Source organism: Trachemys scripta, chromosome 3, assembly GCF_013100865.1.
Source record: "Trachemys scripta elegans isolate TJP31775 chromosome 3, CAS_Tse_1.0, whole genome shotgun sequence".
NCBI lineage: Eukaryota > Metazoa > Chordata > Testudines > Emydidae > Trachemys > Trachemys scripta.
In genome coordinates, this window is record NC_048300.1 from 8689866 (window position 1) to 8715884 (window position 26019).

The following is a 26019-nucleotide window of genomic DNA, read 5'->3' on the forward strand; positions in this document are numbered from 1 at the left end:
CTTTTTACTGTATAGCATCGGGGAAGGGATATTTATTTAAAGTGTAACGTGCTGCCTCCCTGTATCACAGCATATGTTCTGCCTGGGACTATTTTAATCCAATTAGCCAGCTGCTTATTAAAATATTTCAGCCTAAATGTAACACTGCAAAGCAGCTCAAAGCAAAACTACAGTTTAAGGTCCTCCTCCTGCAAACACTTAGGCACAGGCTACTCACACGGAGTTTAACGGGACTACTCAAGGACTTGAGTCTGTCCCATTTAAAAGTCACTGAGGGTGAAACCCTGGACCCATTGAAGGCAATGGCAGTTTTGCCATTGACTCGGACAAGGACCAGGATTTCACGGGAAGATGTGTCATTGACTTCAATCGGAGCATGAGCAGGCCCATAATGTGTAAATATTGCAGGAAGAAATGTGTAGTCTGCATACTTTTCAGACCTCTCCGCTCCCTGGAAATGTACAGCATAATGCCATTTTTTCCTCCAGTTATGACAAAAGAAACGAATCTTTGCCAGCAGCATCAGCTATAAGCAAGCAGAAGTTTTCAGAAGCTTCTAGGGATATGACAAATCCCCCCCCCCTCGCCTTTTTTTTGTTTAGTATTCAATCAAATCAAATTCTAGGTTAACATCCATGTCTAGTACTGACTACAGTCAAGCTCATTATAGCATGTTACATTTACAATTCATTGAAGCTTTGCTTTAAAATAATTTAGGATTTAAATAGCAATTCATATTTACAGCAACCATTATTCATAATAGTCTTAGGGGTATGTGCTATGGTGAAAATATGATAATATAATGTAAGTATGTAATTGTACCAAAAGCCCTTTAACCACAACTTACTGAATGTGTGCTGTGAGTCTGTTTCAAAATACAGTACTGTAACACCATTTTGCAATGCTAATTCATAGGGAATAATGACCTGATATTTTAGCTAAAAATTAAGAATTCAGTCTGCATTTTAATACACATAATGCTCAAGTCTGCTGCAATGTTCTCAATCAAAAACTTCAGCAGAATTGAACAACCTCTTTGGTGGAAAACTATTCATAGGGCTCCAAACAACGCTTGTGGTAGCTCCGCTATTTATAAGCCTGTGTTCTGCTTTCATCATTTCACAGGGCTGATAGACATAGCAATGAAGGGCTGTATTGACTGCACTGTGCCCATACTAGTTTTATCTGAGCAATTCTGCAGACTTGCATTGCCTGGCCATGATTTTTTGATGGTGGCCAGAGATCATTTTTGTTTGATTTCTCTCTTTGCATGAACAGCATTTATATTCTTTTGCTTTTTTTCCTATAAGACAGAACAGATACAATTTAAAGCATCTATTAAGGATACGAAATGTGGAAGCCAGTTCCAGCTCAATGAGACCAAATGGTGTTGAAATAATGTTTAGCTTTTAAAGTATTAAACATAGAGGTCTTAAACAAAAATGACCAAGTGCAAACATGACATGGATGAGAGTAGAACAAGGAAAACGTCAGTATTCACTATTGATATCACTTAATTGAGTTCAAGTGTTTCAGCAATATTTTAGCGTTAGGGACTAGAATGGAAGGAAACAAATTCCCCACTGATTTTCAATTTTATTGAAAGTTTTTGTGATAAGTACCTTCAGATAGGTGGGTCCAGACCATGCTTAGCTACTTCTGTAGGTTATGGAATTTGGAGGTAAAGAATGCTTTAAAAAGCTGATGAGGCTCCAGACAATTGTCCAATTATTTTCTGGTGGACTGATGCTAAATAAACTGATGTTATCAACCTCAAGTATTCAAAAATCATGTGTCAGGCCCCAAAAGTCATGGTTGTCTTACCCTGAGGACTAGATATCTTACTTTCTAAAATGAAAGTTGAGAAGATCAGGTAGTAACTTAATTCCAGCAGCTCAGGCATTAAGAACTCGGGGGGAGGGATAGCCCAGTGGTTTGAGCATTGGCCCGCTAAACCCAGGGTTGTGAGTTCAATCCTTAAGGGGGCCATTTAGGGAACTGGGGTAAAAATCTGTCTGGGGATTGGTCCTGCTTTGAGCAGGGGGTTGGACTAGATGACCTCCTGAGGTCCCTTCCAACCTGGATATTCTATGATTCTATGAACTCCCCTCCAACTCCAAAATCACACATTAGCAACACTGAAACCATCAATGCACAATTGCAACACACACTTAGAACAGCTCCAACACAAACTTTTCAGTTCCTGAAAGCTTTAAGAGGTTTGCTGTATTCTCACAACACCAGAAAGTAGCCATCCTGCCATTTCTTGGTCATTTAAGAAATGTTAATCAAAGAAATGGCAGTACCTCTGTAGTTGCCACTGAAACCCTAGCTGTGGAAAATGATGACGCTTCCACTTGATGTTGCAATGCTGCATTTAGTAAAGAACTCCCATGCTCAAATGCAGTCCATGCTTATTCTTTTAGCTCTAGCAGCAACTGCCTCTGGTTTACTGACCTGGAATTTTCTTTGTCAAGCCTGAGGAAGCTCTTGAGTGGCTCCATTTGTTTCTTCAGGATGTAGCACAGGATAGGAAGTTGCTTCCCTCCTCCTCCTCCTCCTCTCACACAGGGTTCTATACAGCTCCATTCTGCCAACCTCCTGGTCAGCATATATAATTATGGTGGTGAGGGCTGCAATTCCTCAACACCCAGGTCTGTGCCACCATTTCATCAGACCCAGGGAATACAGCTGACTTACTTCAGTGTCCCGACAAACCTGAAGCTCGAAGGAGAGCTGGCTGAGATTCATCCTGGATAAGGGTAACAGGAAAACCACATGCCATCAACTCACTTTCAAGAGAGATCAGACCACCATCTTCAGTGCCTTCGAACTGAAATACAAAGCCCACTTCTACTATCTCGAATGTGCCAACTGCAACTAGCAACAGCTAAACTCTGGCAATCAAAACAAACAAACAAACAAAAATCTATTTTCACAAAGCCAGTTCTGCTCTGTGACAGTTTTTTCCCTGTCAAAATTCAACTTTCTAGCCACAGGTGTTTCGGCAGCAGAGCTGTTTAAAAAATATTACACTTAAAAAAAATATTTTTCGCTTTTGTTAAAAATAAGCACAACTATTTTTACTCAAACTTTGAAAAAAAGTCACCCTCTGACAGGGAATAGGCCTGGACTATTTCATTTAGTTATGCACATCTGAATGCAAGTTCTTTAGCAACTGGAATTATGGAACTATTAGCACTCAAGCGCTAACACAGCACACCAGCTCTCTCAGCTCAACAACTGATCACCAGAAAAGATTTCAGGAAGGCATTCAGGCTTATCTCGACAAACATGAAATTACAAGACTCATAGGACTAGCACAATCTGAACCAGTTTTTCTCATTGCAGCAGCCTTTGCAGTACTTGTTGGTCCTGTAGTCCACATTCCTCCTGTTCTTATAAAATGGACAGGTTTCCCCCCCCCCATAACATCTCTCACTTCGATCTTCCCTTCCTCACTTCCTTTACTGTCTACCGACCACTTGGTCACAATCCAATCATATCAATTTACAGTGCGATGTGGACTTTAGGTTTATGGTCTATGTGACCAGTACTACACCTAGGTATACGACCCTCTATTTTTTTTTTAAATGCGTGGAAACGGAGTTCTTTTCATGTCATCAACTTGATTTTCAATACGTATCAGACACACACAAACCTTAGGTGCTGTAATCCAATTCTTCACATTGGCTCTAAAATTCCCTTAAAATTACACAGTAATTTGTAAAATTGCAAAGCCCAAAATACACTGGCAGGGAGTTTATGCAAATTGCAGCAATTATAAGTTACTTCTTAGTGCTTTACTCTCCAAGACAGTTTTTAAGACTTTGTTATAGGTTTATATTATAATCAACATGCGTGGACATTTATCAGCTACATAATATGCACAGATGCACTTCAGTTGTTCTAATTTGATATGTACTTTGTTTCATGAATTACATTATGCATAAAATTGTTGGTCTGAAATGCGATATTCCACTTGACTGCTAATATATTTCTTATATTAAATGAATGCTCATCATATTCTTCTTACAAGTAGCATTAACACTTGGGGAAAAAAGGATTATGGTGAATTTTAAAATTAGGTAATGTGACAGGAATTAATACTGAACCAGATTGTCAGACTGTCTAATGCAAATGAGATCAAGCTAATCTGAGGCATCTGGTTTTAAATAAGTAATTTTTCTCTATGTTCATGTTTCAGTCTCTTCTACAGCCAATTTCTTTTTGTCACTGAATTATACAATCCAAGTATCAGTCAGCATTTTTTTTGGAATTAGCACATTTGCATGACAATCAGCATTAAATCCTGTTTCTCGTGTTTCAAATGGGGTAATCCAGTTTCAAAGGTTAGGTTAGGCAATCAACAGTAACCTCAATATTTATCACTTATACAGAGATTTACACCTTCACAGTAGTGGAAAGACAACTAATTAAGCATCTCAAGAACTCAATGAAAGTGGCGGGTAGGTACCAGCTATGTCTTACAGGTGGGGAAACTGAGGCATACAGCAATGGAGATTTAAACCAACATCGCAATGCAGGAAGTCAGTGGAGTCGGGATAACTAATGAGCCCTTAACTTCCATCCCCATATCCATCACTCTGGGCCAGGCTGCCTCACTTAGCAGTAATATATATATGCAATAATTATAAGCATCTTTGCTGTCTTCACTGAATTCAAGTGCATGTGTGAGATAAGGAGTTCACCCCCACTATCCCCCCGCAAAAAGGCCTAGAAAACTCAGATTAAATTCAGCAAGACTCTTCTCCAGATAACTAATTAAAAGGACATTAAGTCACATATTGGATTTTTTTTTACTGCTTACTTTCTATTTGTAACCCTTAAAATTACTGAAAGATTAGAGGAAACCATTCTCTTTTTCAGTTCACTTTGTGTATATGCCAGCACTTTCTGCAGTCAATTTTGCCATTTCCCCTATATAGTCAGTTTCTTCCAGTTTCTATGGGTCTTTCACTCAGTAACAAAGGAGAGAATTTTCATAAAATAGGATTGAGAAGGCACAAATTAGCAAAGGGACCTGGAGGCAAAAAACCCTCAATCTATTACTCATGGCTAATATATACATAACTTCTTTAAAATGCACACATTTGTATTTTGATTAGATTATTAGCTAGCAGTTTGCCAAAAAGTGTTAACCTTGTCTAATGGTGAGCAACACTTTACATTTTAATGTAATCTAAATATTTTATTAAAATACACACCTGAAATATACTGTAGCTTCCATCCCTGAGCGCTAATTCTCCATTAGGATCTGGAGCCCTGGAATCAAGCAGAAGCCTGCTGATTCCATGGGAGACACATGGGTCGAGCAGTTCACGCTACTGGATTCTGATACAGGATTTGGGTGGTTTTGTATCAACCTCCCCTGCCCCCACCTAGAAGCTTTTTCTCCCCAAAAGAAGAAAATAAAACAAAATGTGTCTCTTTTTAGAAGAAAATTCTTGAGAGTTTAATTGAAATGGCAAATGTGAAGTGTTTTGCAAATTAACAAAAATTCTAGACACATAATAGAGACAAAACAGTAAAATAAATAAGGAAAATTTCAAATTTGACACATTAAAAAGAATAAAAACCAATACAAATCCAGCTTTCAAAAAAAGAAAATATGCAATACTAATAGAAACATTTTAAACATCTGGTATTTTAATTTACAAACATACACCTGATGTTTTGCATTTCTTCCTTTCAGGAACAAGAGGCCAAGACATGATGATTTGGTTTCAATATCCTTCACTTTCTTTTCATTTTCCCATTACAAATAAAAGTGCATGATTTTGCTGCATTCTTTCTGATTGGTTAAAAAAAATCACTTAAAATGGCAGGGTTCTACATTTGAGAAGGGAAGCAGATTATTGTACAAAATATTTTAATCTGCTGTAGCTGTAAAACAAGAAGCTAAATTAGGTATGTTAATTCAAACCCTACCTTTGTAAAGGACTTCAGAGTCTTAGTCATTTCTGCAACAACCAAATAAAATGGTTTCATTAATCCATGAATCTCACCCAATAGTTTCTCTCAATGTGATCGTCAGAAAGTGTTTCTGAAGCTACTGAATTGTTAACGTGTCTGTTGCTTGATTATGTCAACGAAGATATTCTGACACAAAGTTGCCTCTAAAATTTCTCTCCTCCTTCCTGTCATGTTGTTACCAGAGGGAATGGACAAAATTTTCTCTACAATACAACTCTGCTTCTGTTGGCAGATGTGTAACAGGTATATTTTTCTTTGTTGTCAAGAGCACGAAAAGTACATTAGTTACATTACTAATTGTAAGACTCCTGAGAACTAAAAGTACATCAATTCTTCAGATGTTAACAATGAAGCTCTTGAAGTTTGCGCTTTTTAGATGTTGGCTCTTCAATTTTCTGTGCTTCTAAACTGCTGGCATCAGATTGGACCTTCTCCACGGTGACAGTGATACCTGAAAGAAGGTATCCCCCACCTCCACTCATCATCAGTTTTGGATGGCTGCGATCTGGCAAGACCTTCACAAAGAAGAAAAACATTTTCTGTGAGGAGTCATTTTCTGTGTGAGCATGTTTAAAAAAAAAAGGAATTTGGACAAAACTTTGAGAGACTAGAATCTTTTAAAACCCAAAGGAGGTCTGAGAAGTGCATTTGTATTATGCAATGATACTTAATCCTTTGGAGGGCTGAAACTCATTTTTCCAGACTCCGGGAATAGAAATACATAGGGCTGCACGTTTGCCATGGTGACCACTGGTGAAAAACAGTTTTGTCATGCAATCACCATAGAAGTTATAAATTCATACACCTAGGTATGTGAAGCCAAAAAATTACTGAAAGCATCACAGGTTCTTTTGTATTCCCAATCACTGGACCTTTCCAAAAACTACCCAAAAGCCCCACTGGTCCAACACCCCATATTACTTAAATAGTAAACACGACAGTGTCTGTTTATTGCTAGTTTCCAGTTCTATCATCTCCATCATCAGTGAATTACCGGAGTGGTACGAAGCTTAACAGAGATGCTAAGTTTACCAAATAAAAAAATTTCAATGTGAAAAAAATCCTCATTATCAGATATTTATCATATTTCTACTTTGATAGTTTTGTCGGAGAAAAACAGTACTCGCTCTCAGGTTGGGTGCAGCAAGTCAGATACTTTATTATCTCTAGCAATTGCGTGGAGGGAGAGAGCTAAACAGGACTCTCAACAGGTAAACAATTACAGCAAGCATTTATACTTTTTGTTACATACAATAATGAGCAACAGCTGCATTTTGTTTATACATAGGTCATCCTGATATCTTATTTTTCTCACCAATTTAAACTATAGTCTACATTCCATACTTATCTAACTCAAGGTCGCAACAACTTCTCACACAGTTCTTTCCCACTCGCCTCACACAATCCTCACTTCTACAAGTCTCGCGTTATTAGGGTTACAGCTAGCCTGACTCTTGCTCACATAAGAATATGAAATCCCCTTCAAATCCCTGTCAGTTCTTTCTCTACTTCCACAGTTTAAATCATCCTTAGATTTCCTCAAACCAACGTACAGAAATTCCTCATTGACTGCAGATGGAGAGAGTCAATAAAATGCAGGATTCTCCTTAACAGATGGACAGTCTGCTTATAAATCAAAAAGGTGTTTCTGCTGATTTAAGACCAAGAGGAACCTCAGATTTGTACTCATCCCCCTTTTTCTCAACAGGAAAAAAGAAAAATAAAAGAAGCCAGATAGAGGTTTTTCTTGCTTAGAACCAGTTTTCACCGTTCAGGTACAGACATGAGTCTTGTTACTACTTTTATTTTGGGAGATGTGCCATATATGACAGTACCCAAAAAGCTGACTTTAGATGTTCTCATAGATATGTAGAGCTGAAAGGGATTTCAAGAGGTATTCTAGTCCATCCCTCCATGCTGAGACAGGACCAAGCATACCTAGGTCATCCCTGACAGGTATTTGTCTAACCTGTTCTTAAAAACCTTCAATGACCTGGATTCCACAACATCATTTGGTAACCTATTCTCTTATTTAAATATCCTTCTAGTTACACCATTTCCCCCCCAATAATCAAACCTAAATCTTCCTTCCTGAAGATTAAGCCAATTATTTCTTGTTCCCCAACTCCACTGATGGTAGAACAATTGATCACTGTCCTCTTTACAACAGCCCTTAACATATTTGAAAATTTATAAGGTTCCCCCTCAGTCTTCTTTTCTTAAGACTAAACATGCTTTTTTTTTTTTTTTAAACCTTTCCTCATAGATCAGGTTTCTAAACCTTATTATTTATATTGCTCTTCTCTGGACTCTCTAATTTGTCCACATCTTTCTTAAAATGTGGTGTCCAGAATTGGCGCAATATCCAGATGAGGCCTCACCAGTGCTGAATAAATTGGGACAATTATTTCCTGTGTCTTAAATACAACACTCCTGTTAATACATCCCAGAATGATATTTGCCTTTTTCGCAAGTGCATCACACTGTTGGCTGATATTCTGTTTGTGACCCACTTTAATCCTGAGATTCTTTTCTGGTATTGCCTAGCCAATTATTCCCCACTTTTTAGTTGTGCGCTTGATTTTTCCTTCCTAAGTAGAACTTTGCACTTGTCTTTACTGTATTTAATCTTGTTGATTTCAGACCAATTCATCAAGATTGTTTTGAATTCTAATCCTATCCCTCAAAGTGATTTCAACCCCTCCTAGCTTGGTGTCATCCAGAAATTTTATAACCATCCTCTCCACTCCTTTATCCAAGTCATTAATGCAAATATTGATAGTACGGAATCCAGGACAGACCTCTGTGGGACCCCACTAGATAAGTCTTCCCAGTTTGACAGTGAACCCCACTGATTACTCCTTGAGTACAGTTTTGCAACAAGTTGTGTACCCACATTATAGTAATTTAATCTAGACCACATTTCCCTAGTTTGCTTATGGGAATGTCGTGTATGACCGTGTCAAAAGCCTTACTAAAATCTACAGCTTTCCCCCAGGCACTAAGTCAGTAACTCTGCCAAAGAAGGAAATTAGGTTAGTTAGCCATGATTTGTTCTTGACAAATCCATGCTGGCTAGTTCTTATTATCCCATAGGTGCTCACAAACTGATTGTTCAATAATTTGTTTTACTAGCTTTCCAGTTATCGAAGTTAGGCAAACTGATCTATAATTCCCCAGGTCCTTTTTGTTACCCTTTTAAAAGATACACTATGTTTGCCCTGCTCCAGTCCTCTGGGATCTGACCTGTCCTTCAGGAGTTCTTGAAGGCAATCACTAATGGTTCTGAGACTGCTTCAGCTAGCTCCTTAAGTACCCTAACATAAATTCCATCAGGTCCTGCCAATTTGAGTATATCTAACACACCTAAATATTCTTGAAGCTGTTGTTAACAGTATAAAAATATATAATATTAATCGTGTTACGCCTATGGTCACAAATAACCTTTTTAGTGTGAAGACGGAAGCAAAGTAGGCATTAAACACATCATCCTTCTTGCTGTCATCTGTTTTTAGCTCTCCTTCTCTGCTATGTAGTGGACCTACATTTTCCTTTGTCCTTCCCTTACTCCTAATGTACAGGACCTCTTCTTATTGCCCTTCACGTCCCTTGCTATTTAGGTTATCCTCCGAACACTGCAGGAATTAGGCACAAGGAGATAACAGTTTGGATAAAACTACCAATTCATGAGCAGTTGAGTATTTGACATTATTTTCTACAAGATTGCATTTCCCTGACATATAGGCACTCCCTGCAGCTCTTACCTGATAATTTCGTAGCCAGGTTTCAGAGAGTTTGAGGTTAATAACGCCACCTTTTTCTCTCAGCTTTGTATAACATTCTAATAATGGCTGGAAGAAAAAAAATGAGTTAACTAAACTTGTCTCAAACTTAAAATACAACAATAACTATAACATATATAGATTTGATTTACCTCTTTATATTGGCAATAGACAACAAAAGGTCTGGATGGAGCAACAAATTCCAATAAAGAAAGTAACAAAGGAGTTGGATGGAATCTGCTGGCTACAATTAAGCTGTAACAGAAATTTTACAGGTTAGTTTTCTGCTTCCAAAGGGGCAAGAGACTTGTTAAAAACCATGAGTCATCTGACTGCATTAAACACATAAAATACACTTTTAATTATTATAATGCAGTTCTCTAGAAACAAAGAATCAAAAGTATATTTCCAGTTTATTAATATTTTATAGCTATTAAGGGCATTGGTTTTAATATCTTCTTTGATGACCAGATGGTTAGTTTCATTTAGCTAATAAAATTTTTAAAATGCTAGGTTTTTGTACACTTTTTGTTCAATTCAAGTTTCGATCCAAATGTAACCTGACACAAATCCATACACAAAATTATCATCAAGTAAATAAGAAATGTCATTCACATTTTCTTTAAAAAATTAAGAATCTGAATAAATTTATGTTAAGCTGTATAACTGCTTAAATAACCAAGTTTAAATATAGTGTATCCTCCTGGTTAGCAAAAAGTGCCAAATTTAATGTAAAGGCTATATTTGGTTGCAAATCGACATGTTTTAATGGTTGTATCAACCAATGAGAAAGTTATTTTCCTAAAGAAAGGTTCAACGTACATAGCAAAACAAGATTAAAATCAATTATTTACATCGGGGTTTACGATTTGCTGATTTAAATAATCCACTGCTTTATAAGTAATCTTCATAAATAAAATAAATTAAAGTAACATACCAATGGCATCACAGAAGTGCCTGTGTCACTATGCAACAATTTTAAGACCCACAATGACCCCAATGATCTACAGAATTAAAATGCTTCCTTTCCTTGCTTCTTCAGTATTGTGCAATGTGGACAAAAGTGTACTAAGTTTGCTCGTTAATACATCCTTTTTATCATATACAAAAGTCTCTATGCCTGTCATAATGTCTTTCCTTGGAGTTTTTTGCCACATCCAACTTTCTCCAAACTGCCTTCATTACGATTTTATAAAACAGAGATCTAGTTCCAAATTCACTTGTTAGATTTTTACCGTTAACCATTGGCTGTGGCTTATTATTTCAATGCATTTTCACCTGATAGTCTTTAAACCAGGCAAATTCTATTTAAATGTAATCGTTTATCTAAAAAGGTTTAGAACCTAATCCTTATATTCACATTTGTGACTCAAGATCACATCTTGAAAAAAGAAATCAAGTCATTGCCTATTTAATAGCTTCACTATCTCTTTCAACCCTCATTTAATAGTCTATTGTACAGCATGATACAATTTACACTTACCGGTTTCCAAAGTTTTAATTAAAAAAGTTACCCTGCTAAACCGTACTTCAAGATACTATTAACATCTTCTGGTAACTATGCTTAGGGAGACGTCTATATAAGCTCTTCTTCTAATTTCCAAACACTACATTAAAGTTCTAACTCATTAACTTGTTCTCCAGTAGATTGCAATACTGGAGAGAGTCAAGGTTACCCAACATGGGGAAGGGACAGTTATTTTGATGCACATGCCCAGGTCAGTAAAAACGAAGCCAAAATGGGGGAGATCACTACTACTTTCCAGACCATAAGCCCTTCTGCTCTGCTGAGAAGCTACACAGAACAAGGACTTCCTTTCAGATACAAAGACTGGCTGAATTCCCTTGGAAAACCATCAGCTCATGTATTAACCAAGCATGACTTAAAAACAAGATTCCCAAGCCTTATCTAGTAGAGTTTGGAGTGCTGCGTAAATACTGTGCGGGACTGTGATAGACAACAGGAAGATAAGCGTAAGATGAGGTAAAGTCCAATAATCAAATTTTGTTTTTTTCTTTCATATGGCGCCATATATTGGTGCCCCCAGGCAATCTGGCCTGCCTCAAGATTAATGTGGTGGACTAATTCTGGAAATACATTATACGTGAGATACAACTAACTTCTATTTTTCATAACATTTGTAGACCTAATGATATTTCTGCTTACCACTTTCTTCTATTAAAAACACCTCAGAACGCTTTCATTCCATCCTATGAAATGGGGTTAAAATCTCCTTAATGGAATTAGAGAGATGGACCCCAGTACAAACATAGCATTATGATCACAGACAAGCAAAAAACTAGGGGCGGGGGGGGAATATATTGCTGAAAAATTGAACTGAATAAAAATTAATTCATTCACTTTGAATAGTAAATCCAGAACACAGTTTATGATTACAACCCCCGAGAAGAGCAAACTCATCCAAAGACGGGTGCTGAGTTTACCCGACTCCCATCTTTCTTCTTCTCCAGCAAGAAGCCTTGAGTCCTTCCCTTCTAGCTCAAAAGAGAGGTAACTTCTACCTTTCTAGCCCTCCCTTGATTCCTATGACAAGACAATGCCCCACTGATAGCAGAAAGAGTTCCAAGCTCCCTGCTTGCTTCCACTCACATGCTGTACTGACAAGATGACCAGAGCCACTCTGGATTGTATGCCAGATTATTTCTGCCCCAGCCTACTTCCCCAAGGTATGCCATCATCCACTTCACTGTTCTCAGCCTGAGGGATGTAGGGGCAGGGCAGGCTAAAGGAAGAAATGTGTCCCTGGAAGAGCCATTTGGAATTCTCTCTATGCAAGATTCCAGGAACAGGTTTGCCTCTCAGAAGCCAGAAATGTTCAGTTTCCTCCTACCAAAACACTCCCTAGTGCCCCCCAGACAGTCCTTAAGAAGCTGGTCCCGAAAGTCTAACACGTTATTACCAGCCATTGTCATAATGTTAAGAAGCAGTTATTTTTTAAGAAAGTGAAGGCAGAGGGATAAGATGAATAAGACACCACACACTGAGTAATTGTGCTATTCCATATAAACTGATGCATGTTTTCAAGCAGCATAGTTCACTTTTATTCCAGAGCAAAAAGCTACATCCTTCAAAATATTTGTATTAGGAATAAAAGTATGGTCTGCAACAAACTCACCCATCAGCATTTTTCTCTTCCAACAAAGCAGCAGTTTCCACCAGTTTTCTCCTCCTTTCTTGTTGTTTTCTTTGTTTTTCCCGAATCTTTGCATACAAGAACAGAAATAACACTTTAAATGGCAAGGATACATCAGAGAGTTCACACAAACAAAGACTATTTTACTTTATGCAGCTTTGTGGTCATTAATTTACAAAATAATACAATACTCCGAAGCTCCATTTTGATGGATACAAGAGGAGTCTATTTTGATGGTCCTGATTCAGGGGACAACAGGTTTTAAACCAAAATATATTATTGTAAAATACTTTTCTCCTGCTTTTTTTCCCTCCCAGTCACTATATAGTTTAAAACTGTACTTTGAGGACTATTAAAAAGTTTCACTAACATTTTGGTTAATCTTTTCCAAGTTACAATACAGTTTGCTTGTCTATAGTTACAGTGGCTCCAGGGAAAGCTAGTAAAAGACACACACTTACATTTTCTTTATTTCCCTTTTCTTTGCTCTCTTTATATTCTGTATCTTCAGCAGCAAGGTCCATTGTTTCTTGCTCTTCTGTTTCATTGCTCTCCATAACTGCTTCAGTACTGGATTCCTCTTCTGTTTCCTGTATCAAAGTCTGCTTCTCATCGAGTGACCCATTGCTTTCTTCTTCTACTGGAACATTATATTCAGGTTCTGAAGGCAAAGTCTCAGAAGAAAATGTTCCAGAGACAAGACTGTCCACTTTGCTGAGCGGGAATTCATAAAGAGTGTTGAAAAAAGATTCTGGAAATCCAAAACAACTTGTGGCTGCTCTAACAGGTCCCCCTCCTGGATACATTTGAATAACGGATCCATAACCTTTAAATACAAAATAAATAAAAGCAAATTTGTAAGTAATCAATGACAGAATCTAGTGCCCTCAAGGAGCTCACTATCTAACCAGATTTACCATAATGCTATTGACAGTATCATCACTGCAGGTCTGGATTCAAATCTCAATTTAGATATATAGAAATAAGCTGTTTAATGTTAATGTAACCTTTGCAAAACTTAACGTGTAAGCAGTTTTTGACTGCCAGGAAAGATGGGGAGTGCCCCGCCGAATGGGTAATAGGTTACAATTCAGAAGGCACAATGTACCCCTTTAAGACCATATGTATTTGTTAAGCAAGCATTTAATACTCCTGGGGGAATTCTGAGCCACTGTGCATGTGCAGAATTTATGTCCTCTACAGAATTCTTTGCTTCCCAGCAGAAAAATTACTTTCTGACAGGGAAGAAAAGGGAAGCCACAAGAGCGGTCATGCAACCCTCTCCAGCTGTATGTTTCAGGTGCCCAGTACAGCCGGCAGAGAGATAAATTACTGTGAGGCAGAAACCTCCCACCTCCACAAGCCCCGGGGGGAGGATGCAGAGTGCTCCCCAATGCCATGGTAGAGCCTCCACATTTATTTGACAAAATTTGCAGAATTTTAAAATATTGTGTGCAGAATTTATTTTTTGGCACAGAAGGGCCTCGGGAGTAATTTAAGTTCAGCTGTATTCCCCCATGGTATGTGATCAGTAAGCAGCAGAAACTCACTAATGACATTGGCATTATAAAAAAGTTGGAAACTATTAAAAGAAGACTGAAAATTTCCTTTGGCTACTTTTTTTTGTTTATATCTATCAAATGGTTTGGTTGAAAGGTATAATCTGCCCAGTTTAAAGGACATTCGAAAATGCAGTGAGATATACAGCCTCTTCAACATCAAGGTTACTCCACCACAGACAAACATTTATCAAATGTTTATAATTAATCTGGAATTACTACCTCCGTCCCTCTGCTTCAGAGGAAACCCTACTACTCCAAAGTCACTGGCTAGGGCTGAGGTTTGTCATGGTGGTAGAAAAGTCATAGATAGCGTGAGTCCCATTGGTCAGTGATCTTTTTCCTGTGGCCATGACTCACCTGGCAGTAGCGGTGCCTGTCCAGTGGGTCTGGGCCCACCTCCCTGCTTCAGATGTTGCAACTTGGCACGTGGGGTCGCAGCACCATGGCAATTTGGCATGCTGGACCCTCTGTCATGATGAGAGGGACTAAAGCTGAGCCGCATTGCACTGCAACCCTCCCTGCACACCAGGTCTCAATGCCAAGAGCAGGGCACCGGGCTTAGCCCTGAGGGACATGAGCCACAGGAGCTGCCACTGCCAGGTGAGCACGGGGCAGGCTCTCTCTCTCCAGGCCTCCCACGCGACCGGGGTGGGATTAGGGTTGGCGAGCTGGGGGCGGAGGGTAGTGCTGTTGCATGTGGTCGGTGCCCACTCCAAAGCATGAGGAGAACTTTTTAAATAAAAGATCAGGGAGCAATCACAGTTAGTTTAGCAACCCATGACTTCTACTACATTTACCTGGACTGCTCTGTGATTTTTGATTTAAAAAATGCCATGACAAATTAGCAGCCCTATGGGAATTGAAAAACAGGCTGTCAAAACATTAAAATAAACCTAACAATGTGGTGTGTGTTTGTCAGCTAATACACAGGAACCCTGAGTACTAAGCCATTATGCTGCAACTTGTGCCTCAACAAACACCAGGTGTGGGCATATCAGATGATAAACACACAGCCCATTACATACATGTCCCATTTACTAACACTTCACTTTATTAATAAGAAACTGTCAAGTTGAATTTTTTAAATAAAAATCAAGTTTGATAGCACTCCCTTAGAAAATAAATTCTGCACATGCTATTTAGTTATTGTATAAAATAGGAGGTTTTCCCCCCGGCTTCCCTGCTGATATTTATAAAGGTCTTTTTCAATCTGGCAGGGTGGGCAAGCCCAAAAACATCTCCTACACACTTGGGAGCCCACTGCTGCCTCTCAAATTGCAGTTTTACTGCTGCTGTTATTAGTAATTTTCCCCAGGTCCTGCAAGAGGGAGAGTTTGCACATGGGCTCCCCAGCCATCTTTGAGAGTGATGCATGAGAAGGAACTGAAATGGACCACCAACACAACATTGAGACGGACTATACACAAAGTGCTGTGACATGTACAAAGTAAACAAAATGAAAAGAGAATATATTTTTCTATGTTCTTTCAATTGCAGTAACCTTAACTACAAACTTTTCATATTGAAATGTGATTTTCAATTTGACGGTGTCCCTTTAAATACCACAGAAAGTACAAGCAAAACATTAAGCATTGTTTTAAACTAAGATAAAGTGTTGTAAAGTACTGTAAATAAACATTTATTGTCTCAGTTTCAAACAAGCATCAGTTTTGTTCTTCACTAGAGCCGCTGTACTACTTACCTCCCATTCGCTCCATTATGGCGCCCAGAACCAAGCCCGCACAAGTTTCCATCACAATCATTTTGTTGCCAGCTCGGATATTTCCCAAAGTCAACATTTGAGCTAGAGTATCATATCGCAAATGGCTAGAAAAGAAATTGTTCTTTTACTTTCAGTGCCAAACAGCTTTGCCTAGACTTAAAAGCACTGTGCATCAGCCCATAAAGCTGTCATCAGCAAGAGGCAGGTTAAAAAAGGAATTGTTCAGGAACTAGATCAATGACATTGAGGGTCAAAGTGCAGTAGAATACAACTAAGTCTGTTAATCAAGATACACTGAGAACAAAACAAACATGCAGTTAGACGCAGTGAGGCATTTAGTATACAAAAGAGTGTTCAGTGGAAGTATTGAAGGGTAGGAGATGAAACGGTGAATGTACTGACGCACCAATCTAAATGTGCACCAGCCAGAGTGCAAGTTCCTGTATAATTTTGTCAAACACCTTAGAGTCAGTTTTGTAAAGACATGAAGTGTCTTTAAAAGCAATTTTATTCCCAATAATGCACACTTTGTAATTATTTTTATAATATTTTCAATTCCCTCTCTCTGGAGCAGTAGAACCTACAGGCCCCTATCATTAATCAAGGCCCCATTGTGTTCAGTGCTGTATACATGTAATAAGAAAGTTATCTAGAGCCCGAAAGAGTTTACAACATGACAAGAGTTAACAGATGAATAAAATAAATGAAGGAGAGAATGGACGGGAAAGAAAAGATAAAAATTAAACAATCATGGCTAACATAATAAGCAGCAGTCTAATCAACAGTCTCAATATCTTATAACTACTTTGTATGATTAAAAAACAATGAATAAGTCCAGGTTGGGAGCAAAAAACAAAACTATATATATATATACACACACACACCCCCCAATAGGTAATTATTCCATTATATATTTAAATTAAGTCAAATGTGGCTTGGTTTGTTTTCAACCCCAACTGCATTTTTAAAATTTGGGAGGGTTCTGGAAAGTAATAATAATGTTTTTTAAATTTTGAAAAAACAAGTATTTATTTATTTTACTTTTTCCTTCTTTATTTCTGCTAGGTGGCCCCATTTCTTGGCTGCTGACCCACAATACACAGGCAGGATCCTGTCTGACCAGAAAGTGGGAACTGGCAGCTCACCAGAATATGTTCAGCAGCAGCTGAGGTGATTTATGTGATGAGATAAAGAGGTACAATTGGTCTCATATAGATGTTTTACGTTTTTTACCCAGTCCAAGGGGATATTAGTTCCTCAATTATTTTTCATTATTTAGAAATGTTGTATTGACAGGAAAAAATAAATGTATAATTCATCATTTTTAATTTATAACTTTTAAAAAAATCATGTTTCCAATCATATTTTAAAAATTTACTTTTTAAAATATACTTACTTGATTTTCCCAGGTTCCCTTGCATAGTACATTGTTGAAAGAATGCGGGTAGATGGCTTTACAATTGTAATAACTGCCTCATATCTGTAAGTAAAAGCACAGTAATATTCTTCAAGCTCTACAAGTTAGAAAACTACTGAACTTTCCTGTTTTGTGAACTTAACTTACTTTTTCTTCTTCTTCTTTATGTACTTATCTTGGGCAAATTCTGTTTTGCCTCGAAACGTTGTACTGTTCTCTATTAATTGTTGAACTATTTCCTTGAAAAAGAGAGATTAAAGATTATTTTTATTGTATCCAGTTATTTCCCCACTTATTTCACACACAGCATACATTTTAAGGGAGGCGTTAACATAAACATTTCTCACTCACTAAAGATTTATGTATGCAGTTACCATTAACATCAATGAAAGTTTGCATGGTAAATTCCTGCTCATTATTGGAGCACATAAAACATCTGTCTCTTTCAACAGTAATTGCAAATGGGAATTAAAAAACAAAACAAAACAACACAAATGAGAGACATTCTTTCAAGAAATAATGGCAGCTTAAAAATTACAGTGTGAGAATGTTGTTCTTTGGTGCAGGCATTGTCTTTTCAGGGTATGTGTATAATGCCTAGCAAAATGAAGCACTGATCTTGACAGGTGCTACCGCAATGTAAATATATGGCAATCTACAATTATAACACCACCACCTAAGATCATTGTAACTGAAATAGTAAAGAGTCACCGTATTTTCAGATTGTTTACTTTAGGCAATTGATAACACTTTGTTTATAGTTAATTTCATAGTTTTCCCTGTAGAGTCAGTTTCCTCTGTATGAGTCACATGCAAAGTTACAGAGGAGAGAAAAATATTTTTAAAACAGGAAAATGTAACAAAAATCACTAAAATTGGCAGGGAATCTCAGGGGCATGTATAGTATTTGAAACTACTTTTACTCATTTTTTAAAAATTAACTAGATTTCAAATTAATAGTGTCCCTTTAATGTATTTTGGATGATGGAGGTGGCAGGAGAAGGATTAATTTAGGGAGTTTAGAAAATGTTTAAAAACAAATTGCCCAAAGTGATATCAGAACTGTGTTCTAATTTCAAGTAACACATACACGTGCCACTCAAATCTATACTAAAGAAAGTCTACCAAAGGAAATTGGGGAAGCCTGCTACCTACAGACATTTAAACATCTAGACATAACACCAGGGAAGAAAATTAAAACTGCCAGGAACAAGTCTGTTCTGACAAAGAAATTGGCTAGATGGCTTTTTCCAATCACTAACGCTATAATTCTGTGAAACATGAAGCAGTGTTCTTCTTCCAGTGTACATGACAATCTGTGCCACTCTACCACCAGCCCAACCTATAATAAAGCGTTCACATTTTCAGAAGAACTCTGCTCTGTATTGGGCATCTAACTTAAGTGGCCAGATTTTCCAGAAGTACTCAAGAGCTTCCATTGAGAACAATGCCAGATAATTGACGCTTCATTTTGCTGTCTAACAGGGCGCTGAGTTCTTCTGAAAATCTGGTCCCAACTGAAGGTGCTGATCACTGTTCAAAAATCTTGTCCCCTCAAGAAACAAGCCTTTTCCATCTTTAATTTAGGAGAGTCTATGAAAACTCTGACACAAGAAAATGTAGCTAACAAATAGTTATGTACTTTCTACCACTTCAACTGCAATTTCATGAAGGAACTCTGTCTATGGAAGCTAACATCACAAACGAAATGAAGTCTATGGTTATATTTCAGAAATCAGTTACCCCATAGTAGAATATTCTAATAAAATGTATTAACAATATAGCACAGATATGGCACAGAGATGCTGATGATACACAGGAAAGCAATTGTCCACATGAGATGTCTTCTATCACAGATGAGAACTAACAGAAGTTATCAAAGCTCTCAAACTGATTAGTGCATTCCTTTGGAACTGATGGATATCAACAGTTGCACAACAGAACAAATAACTGTATAAGGCAGGCACACAAGCAACAACGACAGCTGCTTTGAACAGGAAGATAAAACTGGACCTTGCAAGGAGAATATAGCAAGTTTATTTGATATAAACATAAGAGATCCCCCAAACTCTACTAGAAAGGAAACACTAGAAATTTAAAAGTTTTATATAATGAAGGGTATGTCTACACTGCAATTAAACACCCATGACTGGGCCTTTTCAGCTGACTCACGCTTGCAGGGCTGTTTAATTGCAGATTAGATGTTCGGGTTTGGGCTGCAACCCCGGGGAGGGTCCCAGACCCAGGTTTCAGCCCGAGCCCGAATTTCTACACCGTAATTAAATAGCCTCACAAGTCCAAGTCAGCTGACATGGGGCAGCCATGTGTGTTTAACTGCAGTGTAGACATACCCAATTTCATACTATGGTAGCAACAGATAAAGGGCTTTCAAAATGTTTAATTAATGACTTCTCCCATGTACATTTTGGGTAATTCCTTCTTCAAGAAAGAAAATTAACATCTCAAGAATGTTTAATTTTAACACTTAACTAGGCAGATGCATATAGAAACAAATTTATCAATGAAGTCTGTTTCTAGGTTCAACCTAAAAGTATGTGGTACTATATTCACATTAACATTTGCATACTTTCACATCCGTAACTCTTTCTTGGATCTCTGATAGTTATGTATCATTGTATGACCTTTAATATACATCTGTACCATGAAAATATTGCATTATCTATCTGACCTTATTTAAATGAAGGTCAAAATTGAATGAAAATACTGTGCACATTATATACATTCTCTCTGATGTTCTGGATTTCCCCCTTATTTCTTTTGTTGTCATGACAGTTCTTAATGTGATAAGAGTTCACAAATCATGTTCCTCTTTAATTGTACAATTGTCAACTTAAATGAAAGACTTTCCAGAAAATATTGTCTTGATAAAAATACATTTTGAGAAGTTATGTAGAAAAGAAAAGTGAAACAAAATGTCAAAGAAAAAATACTGAAGTCTGTATTTCTACTAAAATTAAAAAATTGCCCCAATTCATAAACTCAAATACAACCATGAGGGTAGCACAGAAATAACACCAAAACTTTAATGTTACCTGTCCTTTAATACCCTTGTCCTTCAAAGCCTTTATGTCATCATGAGTCAGTTTTTGAGACTTTCCATCGTCAACTATGTTACGATTATCTGTACCTGCTTCTTTTGTTTCTAAAGAAAAGGATATAAATTTGTAAAATACTCTAGTTCTAAATACTTTTTAACTGGAGAAATGTATGATTTTAATTTCACAAAAAGCAGACCTCTAAGGATTCATTAGGATTCAACCCACATGCTTAGTGGCTTTACACTATATTTCCTAAGCAATCAGCTAATCATAATATATAAAATAAAGATAAAGTATGTCTTTACCCATGTCAAAGATCAAGTTCTCTCACACCAATATTAAAAATCTCTCTTTACTCTTCAGAGTACTATTGAAATATTAGCACAGCAGGACAAAAAAGTGCACCTTGTGACAGACAAAATATGGCTACTGAAAGTTCATAAAATTCTTAATGGAAAAATAATCTCTCTCTCTTTGTTCTCAGTAAGGAAGCCATTTACTTGGCACCGTTTTTTTCCAATCACAAGCCAATCCCATCAAATACCTGTGGTAGTCTCTTCCATCTTTTTCTTTGGCTGAAGGCTCCCACCACTAGATACCTCAAATGTCGTTCCATAAATATGTCCAATGGCATTATCCAGATAGAACCACTGCTTTTCGAAAATAACTTTTCTGAAATAATTTTTAAACAAAATTAATAAAAAATAATCATTTCAGTATCAATTTGCCCAAGATACGGTGTTAAAACCTAGTTACAATTAAACATAGTACTATAAAATTCAAGTTCAAATATAATGTCCTGTAAGTGTAGTAAATAAGTGTTTATTATCACTATCTATACTTCCATGCTAGCATGAAACTGCCCAGGAGTGCAGCAAACTTAAATGACCAAAGAAATTGAGATTAAAAGAAAAAAAATATTTTTTCAGTTCACTGAAGTATTAACAACATACTGATTGCCAAGGTAACATAGCAGGATGTAGTAATGGTATGTCTTGAATTAGGTTTTAGAATAAGAATTGGGTCAAAAATGTCAGCATGAAAATGGAGGAAAACAGCAGAAATAGGGTAAGTTTGGGGCCTGTCATTCAGAAAGGAAAGCTGAATGGAGACTTAGAAATCCATAAATCCTGCATCAGAGGGGTAGCCATGTTAGTCTGGATCTGTAAAAAGCAACAGAGAGTCCTGTGGCACCTTTTAGACTAACAGATGTTTTATAGCATAAGCTTTCGTGGGTGAATGCCCACTTCGTCGGATGCAACTCTCTGTTGCTTTTTATAAATCCTGCAGTGTCCCTTTGAAAGGACTTTAGCAAAGACTTGGGGAGAAGGTCTAAGAAACAGATGGAAAGACTAGTTTTCCCAACACACACTCAAATAAGTGCAAATTATCATCTCCCTACAGTTAAAAGAGTATTAAGGGAACCTTGCATTTTGGTTTAACCTCTGAGATTAAAAACCAACAACAACAAAATTACTCCTTGAGGCCCTAATCCAGCAAACTGATCTGTACAAATGGACCTCTATGCTGAGCAGAGCCTCACGGATTCGTTTAAGCAATATATCTACCAGTTTTTGTGCCATACATTGGTTGTTATCCAGACTGTCTCTTACCAACTCAATGAAACACAAATAGGACCAAGTTTTTAGATAGAAAAACACAAAGCAAAGAAATGTTAAATTCCTTCATATTCTAACACTCCTTTGCTTGGAATTTGTAATTCATATACATTTTTAAGTGTGCAATGATTATTGTACTTCCAAATGCAATCAAATATTTAAATTGACTATGCAAAAATAATCAAAAATATGATGGCCCAAATACAAAATTTACTTGTGTATTCATCTTAATAATGACAATGAAAAACTAATGGTATTTTACTTGCTTACCTAAAATACTCGCTTGCCCCTGGGCAACAGATCAATAGAATTTTGCAAGGTTAAATACTAGAAAGGCTATGATTTAATAAAAGCCAGGCAAATGTATATAAATGTGTCCTCGTACTTCATGGTGACGCACTCAAGACAGAATACCTACACAGAATTCATAAGCCTGAAGTCAGACTTTGAATTTGCTGACTCTTATCAGTTTGTCAAAATAAAATAACCTGCTTAATGCTGAAGTTATTTAATTTCCTGTAGCAATATTGATTCTTATGGATATATTGTGCCTTCATTTATAATTTGGGTTGGGAGTGGGGAAGAGATTCCTGGAAACTGAATGTAAAAGAAAGGTCTATGACTTTTGGGATTTAACAAAAGATTTTAATAACAGTGCTGTGTAACAGTAAGAAAGATTTATTGTTTTAGAGTTCATGCTACTTGGCAGTTTTTGAAAAACACACAAGTCCACAGTCATCTGCTGGAATGGCAAGAGCTGAAGACACATACGGAAGTAATTTGGACACCTATTCCAGGGCAGTGGTTCTCAACCAAGGGTCCGGGGCTCACTGTGGGGGCCGCAAGCAGGTTTCAGGTCCGCCAAAATAAACTAGAGAGCAGAGCCGGTGTTAGACTCACTGGGGCCTGGGGCTGAAGCCCGAGCCCCACTGCCCTGGGCCGAAGACGAAGCTTGAGCAACTTAACTTTGCGGGCCCCCTGTGGTGTGGGGTCCCAGGCAACTGCCCTGCTTGCTACTCCCTAATGCCAACCCTGGTTTTTAATCTACTGGATATGCAGAAAAAGAGTTGTTGGGGCATAGGCGGGTGAGCCTTAGAAAAAGGTTAAGAACTCCTGCTCTTGTTGGTGGCATTCTCCACTGTACCACCTCCCCCACACAGAACCGGTGGGAGGCCCCTCTTCCAAGGCATCTTTACCAAAACAATAGCATCTGTACACCACAGCAGAAATAGCTGGCTTTCTCCCACCACCTGAAAAGCAGTGACAGCACTGAAACAGTCTCTCTGCACAATCAGGAAGATGTCACTGTATCTCCATCAAAACTGATATCCCGTTGCTGTGCAAATGCAATACTCTCCAATGCAAGACAGAGTTTATCCCTTTCATAGCGATTATTTCAGATTCTCTGCAAGCAATTAACTGCTACTTTTCATCCACTTTGCATAGATGTACCAGGCATAAAGTGAACTCAAAGTAACTGTAAGTTCTCCTTATACCTGGACGTTTTTCTTATAACAACATAACCAGAAGCCTCCTTGCCCCAATAGGATTCCCTGGCACAGAAGGCAAGCTTGGGGTAGGGCGTAATCCTACATCCTGGTCACAACAGTCCAGAGTTGCAGCTAAATTGCAAATTAGTTAGAGCTGTCCCTGAAGCTACTCTACTGTACCAGGAGCCAAAGCAGACCCTGACAGCCCCAGATTTCTGATGGTGCATTGCCTCCTTTTTCTTGGTCCCTGCACTGGGCTCAGCATCAGAGTAGGGATGAACTGGTACTTCTGTCTCAACAGATTCAACACAACATTGGTTTGCAGTCAGTTCATACTAAGAAAGCTAGTTTACAACCACAGTAACTAGAAACTTACAAAAATAAAATCATGGTACTTGCCCAGAAAAGATTGCTACTCAATCTTGGCAAGTGGATTTTTCCAGCCCTGCTTCTTGGTATGAAGATTTTGCTCTTAATGATATAACACTCTACCTAAGTATGATGTTTTTAGTAATTATTTTTAAAAATTCAACACTAACTTATTCCAACAATTTGTCTAAGAATTTAAGAGTAATATGTAGACTATCTTAGCAAGATAGCAATACAGGGTAAGAAGGTAAGTAGCACATCTGCAGACATGACAGTGATGGGAACAGACTCCAGGAGTCCTGCAGATCAGACTTCTGTTCTAACCAGTTATCCACATTAACAGAGAAGGCAAATGGTATTACACATAAAATCTGCATCCTGGATGCTTTTTCTCTTTCCTGTCAAAGTTACATTATGTGTACAACACTGGTTTTCAGGACCAATTCTGAAAGAGCAAGCCTAACTTGAAAAGTGACCGGAGTTTGAAAAACTGACTTTCCCACAGTGAGCAACAAAAACTTCTACATACTTGAAGCTTTCTGTTAAGTTTCTAGCCTTTTCGGTTGAAAGTATAACACACTAAAAGTGAACTAAATATAAACTAATGCAGTGATGTATTCCTAAATCTGCAGTCTGCTCCAGAGGCTCTGTAACTATTCATAGCTGCAGAGCAAACACAACAAAGCGTGGCCAGCTTTTTTCACTATTGGTACCCTGCCACCAAAACCAGGATGCTAGGGCAGAGAAAGGTTGAGTAGCAGACCTCCTCCCCCCCCCACATAACTCCCCAGACACAAACCTTTGCTGCAGCCAGGGACAGGGGACAGAGAGAGGGCTCCTTCTCTACTTTGCAACAGTATGAGCAAACATGAGCATTCAAAGTATTTCAAAGATATCAGATAGACCACTGGAGATTAATACGAGAATGCAGACCCCAGACGAGGGGCAACTATTTCCCTGTAGCTACAGGGTGAGAGGTTGATTTCTCACCTGTGCACTGCCATTGAACAATAGGTACCTCCCCGCCACTACCTTTTGATTTCTCTCATGCTATTCAATGTCTAGGAGCAAGGAAGAGAGACTGGGCAAGATTGATAGGATGAGTTTGAAAAGCACTACTGATAGAGCAACGTTTTGAGGGAAGGGCAACACAAGACACAGGGAGAAGGAAGAGAACAATGCTGAGAAAGAGATACAGGGCGGGGAGGATGAGAGAGAGGAAACGGACACAGGACAACGGGGAAAAGATGCATTTCATTGACTACATGACACAGACAGTAACACGTGCTTCTGTTTACTGCGTCTCTTCCCCCTGGTGTAGGCAGGAGGAAGTGTCACACCCAGGAGCTGGGCCGGGCAGACGGTAACCGACGGGCCAATGGACACAGCGACCCACCAGCACCGCACGGCGCTGGGCACAGCCGCCGCGGCCCCCGTCAGGTGTCCCCGGGACCGCTGGACACGGAGCCGCGCTGAGGGGAGCTCCTCGCCCAGGCGGCGGCCCAGGCTCAGTCGCGCCCCGCGGCGCCAATGCCGGGACAGCCGCAGCAGGGAACAGGGCTGCCCGGGTGAGGGAGCGCGGCCCGGCCCGGCCTCACCTCCGCCTCAGCACGAGCACCGCCTTGAAGACCTCGTCCCGCTTGAGCACGGCGCAGTCCCCCTCGCAGATGCGCAGACCTGGTTTCGCGCTCTCTTCCATGGCCCCGCGCGCGCGCGTCCCCCACTCGGCCGTTGCCGGTTCCCCGGGCCACCTGCCTGCCGGGCCCTCGCGCCACTTCCGGTGGGGACCCGCACTGCGCACGCGCTGCGAACCCGGGCCTACGTTCTCATTGGCGGCGGCCGGATG

At 38.7% G+C, this 26019-nt stretch overlaps 1 protein-coding gene and 1 long non-coding RNA gene across 3 annotated transcripts; one reads left to right on the forward strand and one right to left on the reverse strand.

Moving 5' to 3' along the window:
* Positions 1 to 2051: 2051 nt before the first annotated feature.
* LOC117874208 lies at positions 2052 to 6028 on the forward strand. Its single transcript, XR_004644920.1, has 2 exons — positions 2052 to 4469; positions 5717 to 6028. It is a non-coding gene; the product is annotated as an uncharacterized LOC117874208 (long non-coding RNA).
* On the reverse strand, positions 5649 to 25961 carry TRMT6 (tRNA methyltransferase 6). Of its 2 annotated transcripts, XR_004644919.1 has the most exons (12): positions 25772 to 25961; positions 21240 to 21367; positions 20690 to 20799; positions 17784 to 17875; positions 17616 to 17699; positions 16199 to 16323; positions 13396 to 13760; positions 12917 to 13002; positions 9932 to 10034; positions 9762 to 9848; positions 9442 to 9632; positions 6408 to 6512 (listed from the first exon to the last, which is right to left on the reverse strand). XR_004644919.1 is itself a non-coding variant. In XM_034764092.1 (11 exons), the coding sequence occupies exons 1-11, from the start codon at positions 25870 to 25872 to the stop codon at positions 6339 to 6341; spliced, it is 1455 nt and encodes a 484-aa protein (XP_034619983.1). In that variant the 5' UTR covers positions 25873 to 25961; the 3' UTR covers positions 5649 to 6338. The 2 variants fall into 2 exon arrangements, 1 of the variants encoding a protein (XP_034619983.1); XM_034764092.1 differs by lacking the exon at positions 9442 to 9632 and having other exon boundaries at positions 5649 to 6512.
* Between the last annotated feature and the right edge of the window lie 58 nt (positions 25962 to 26019).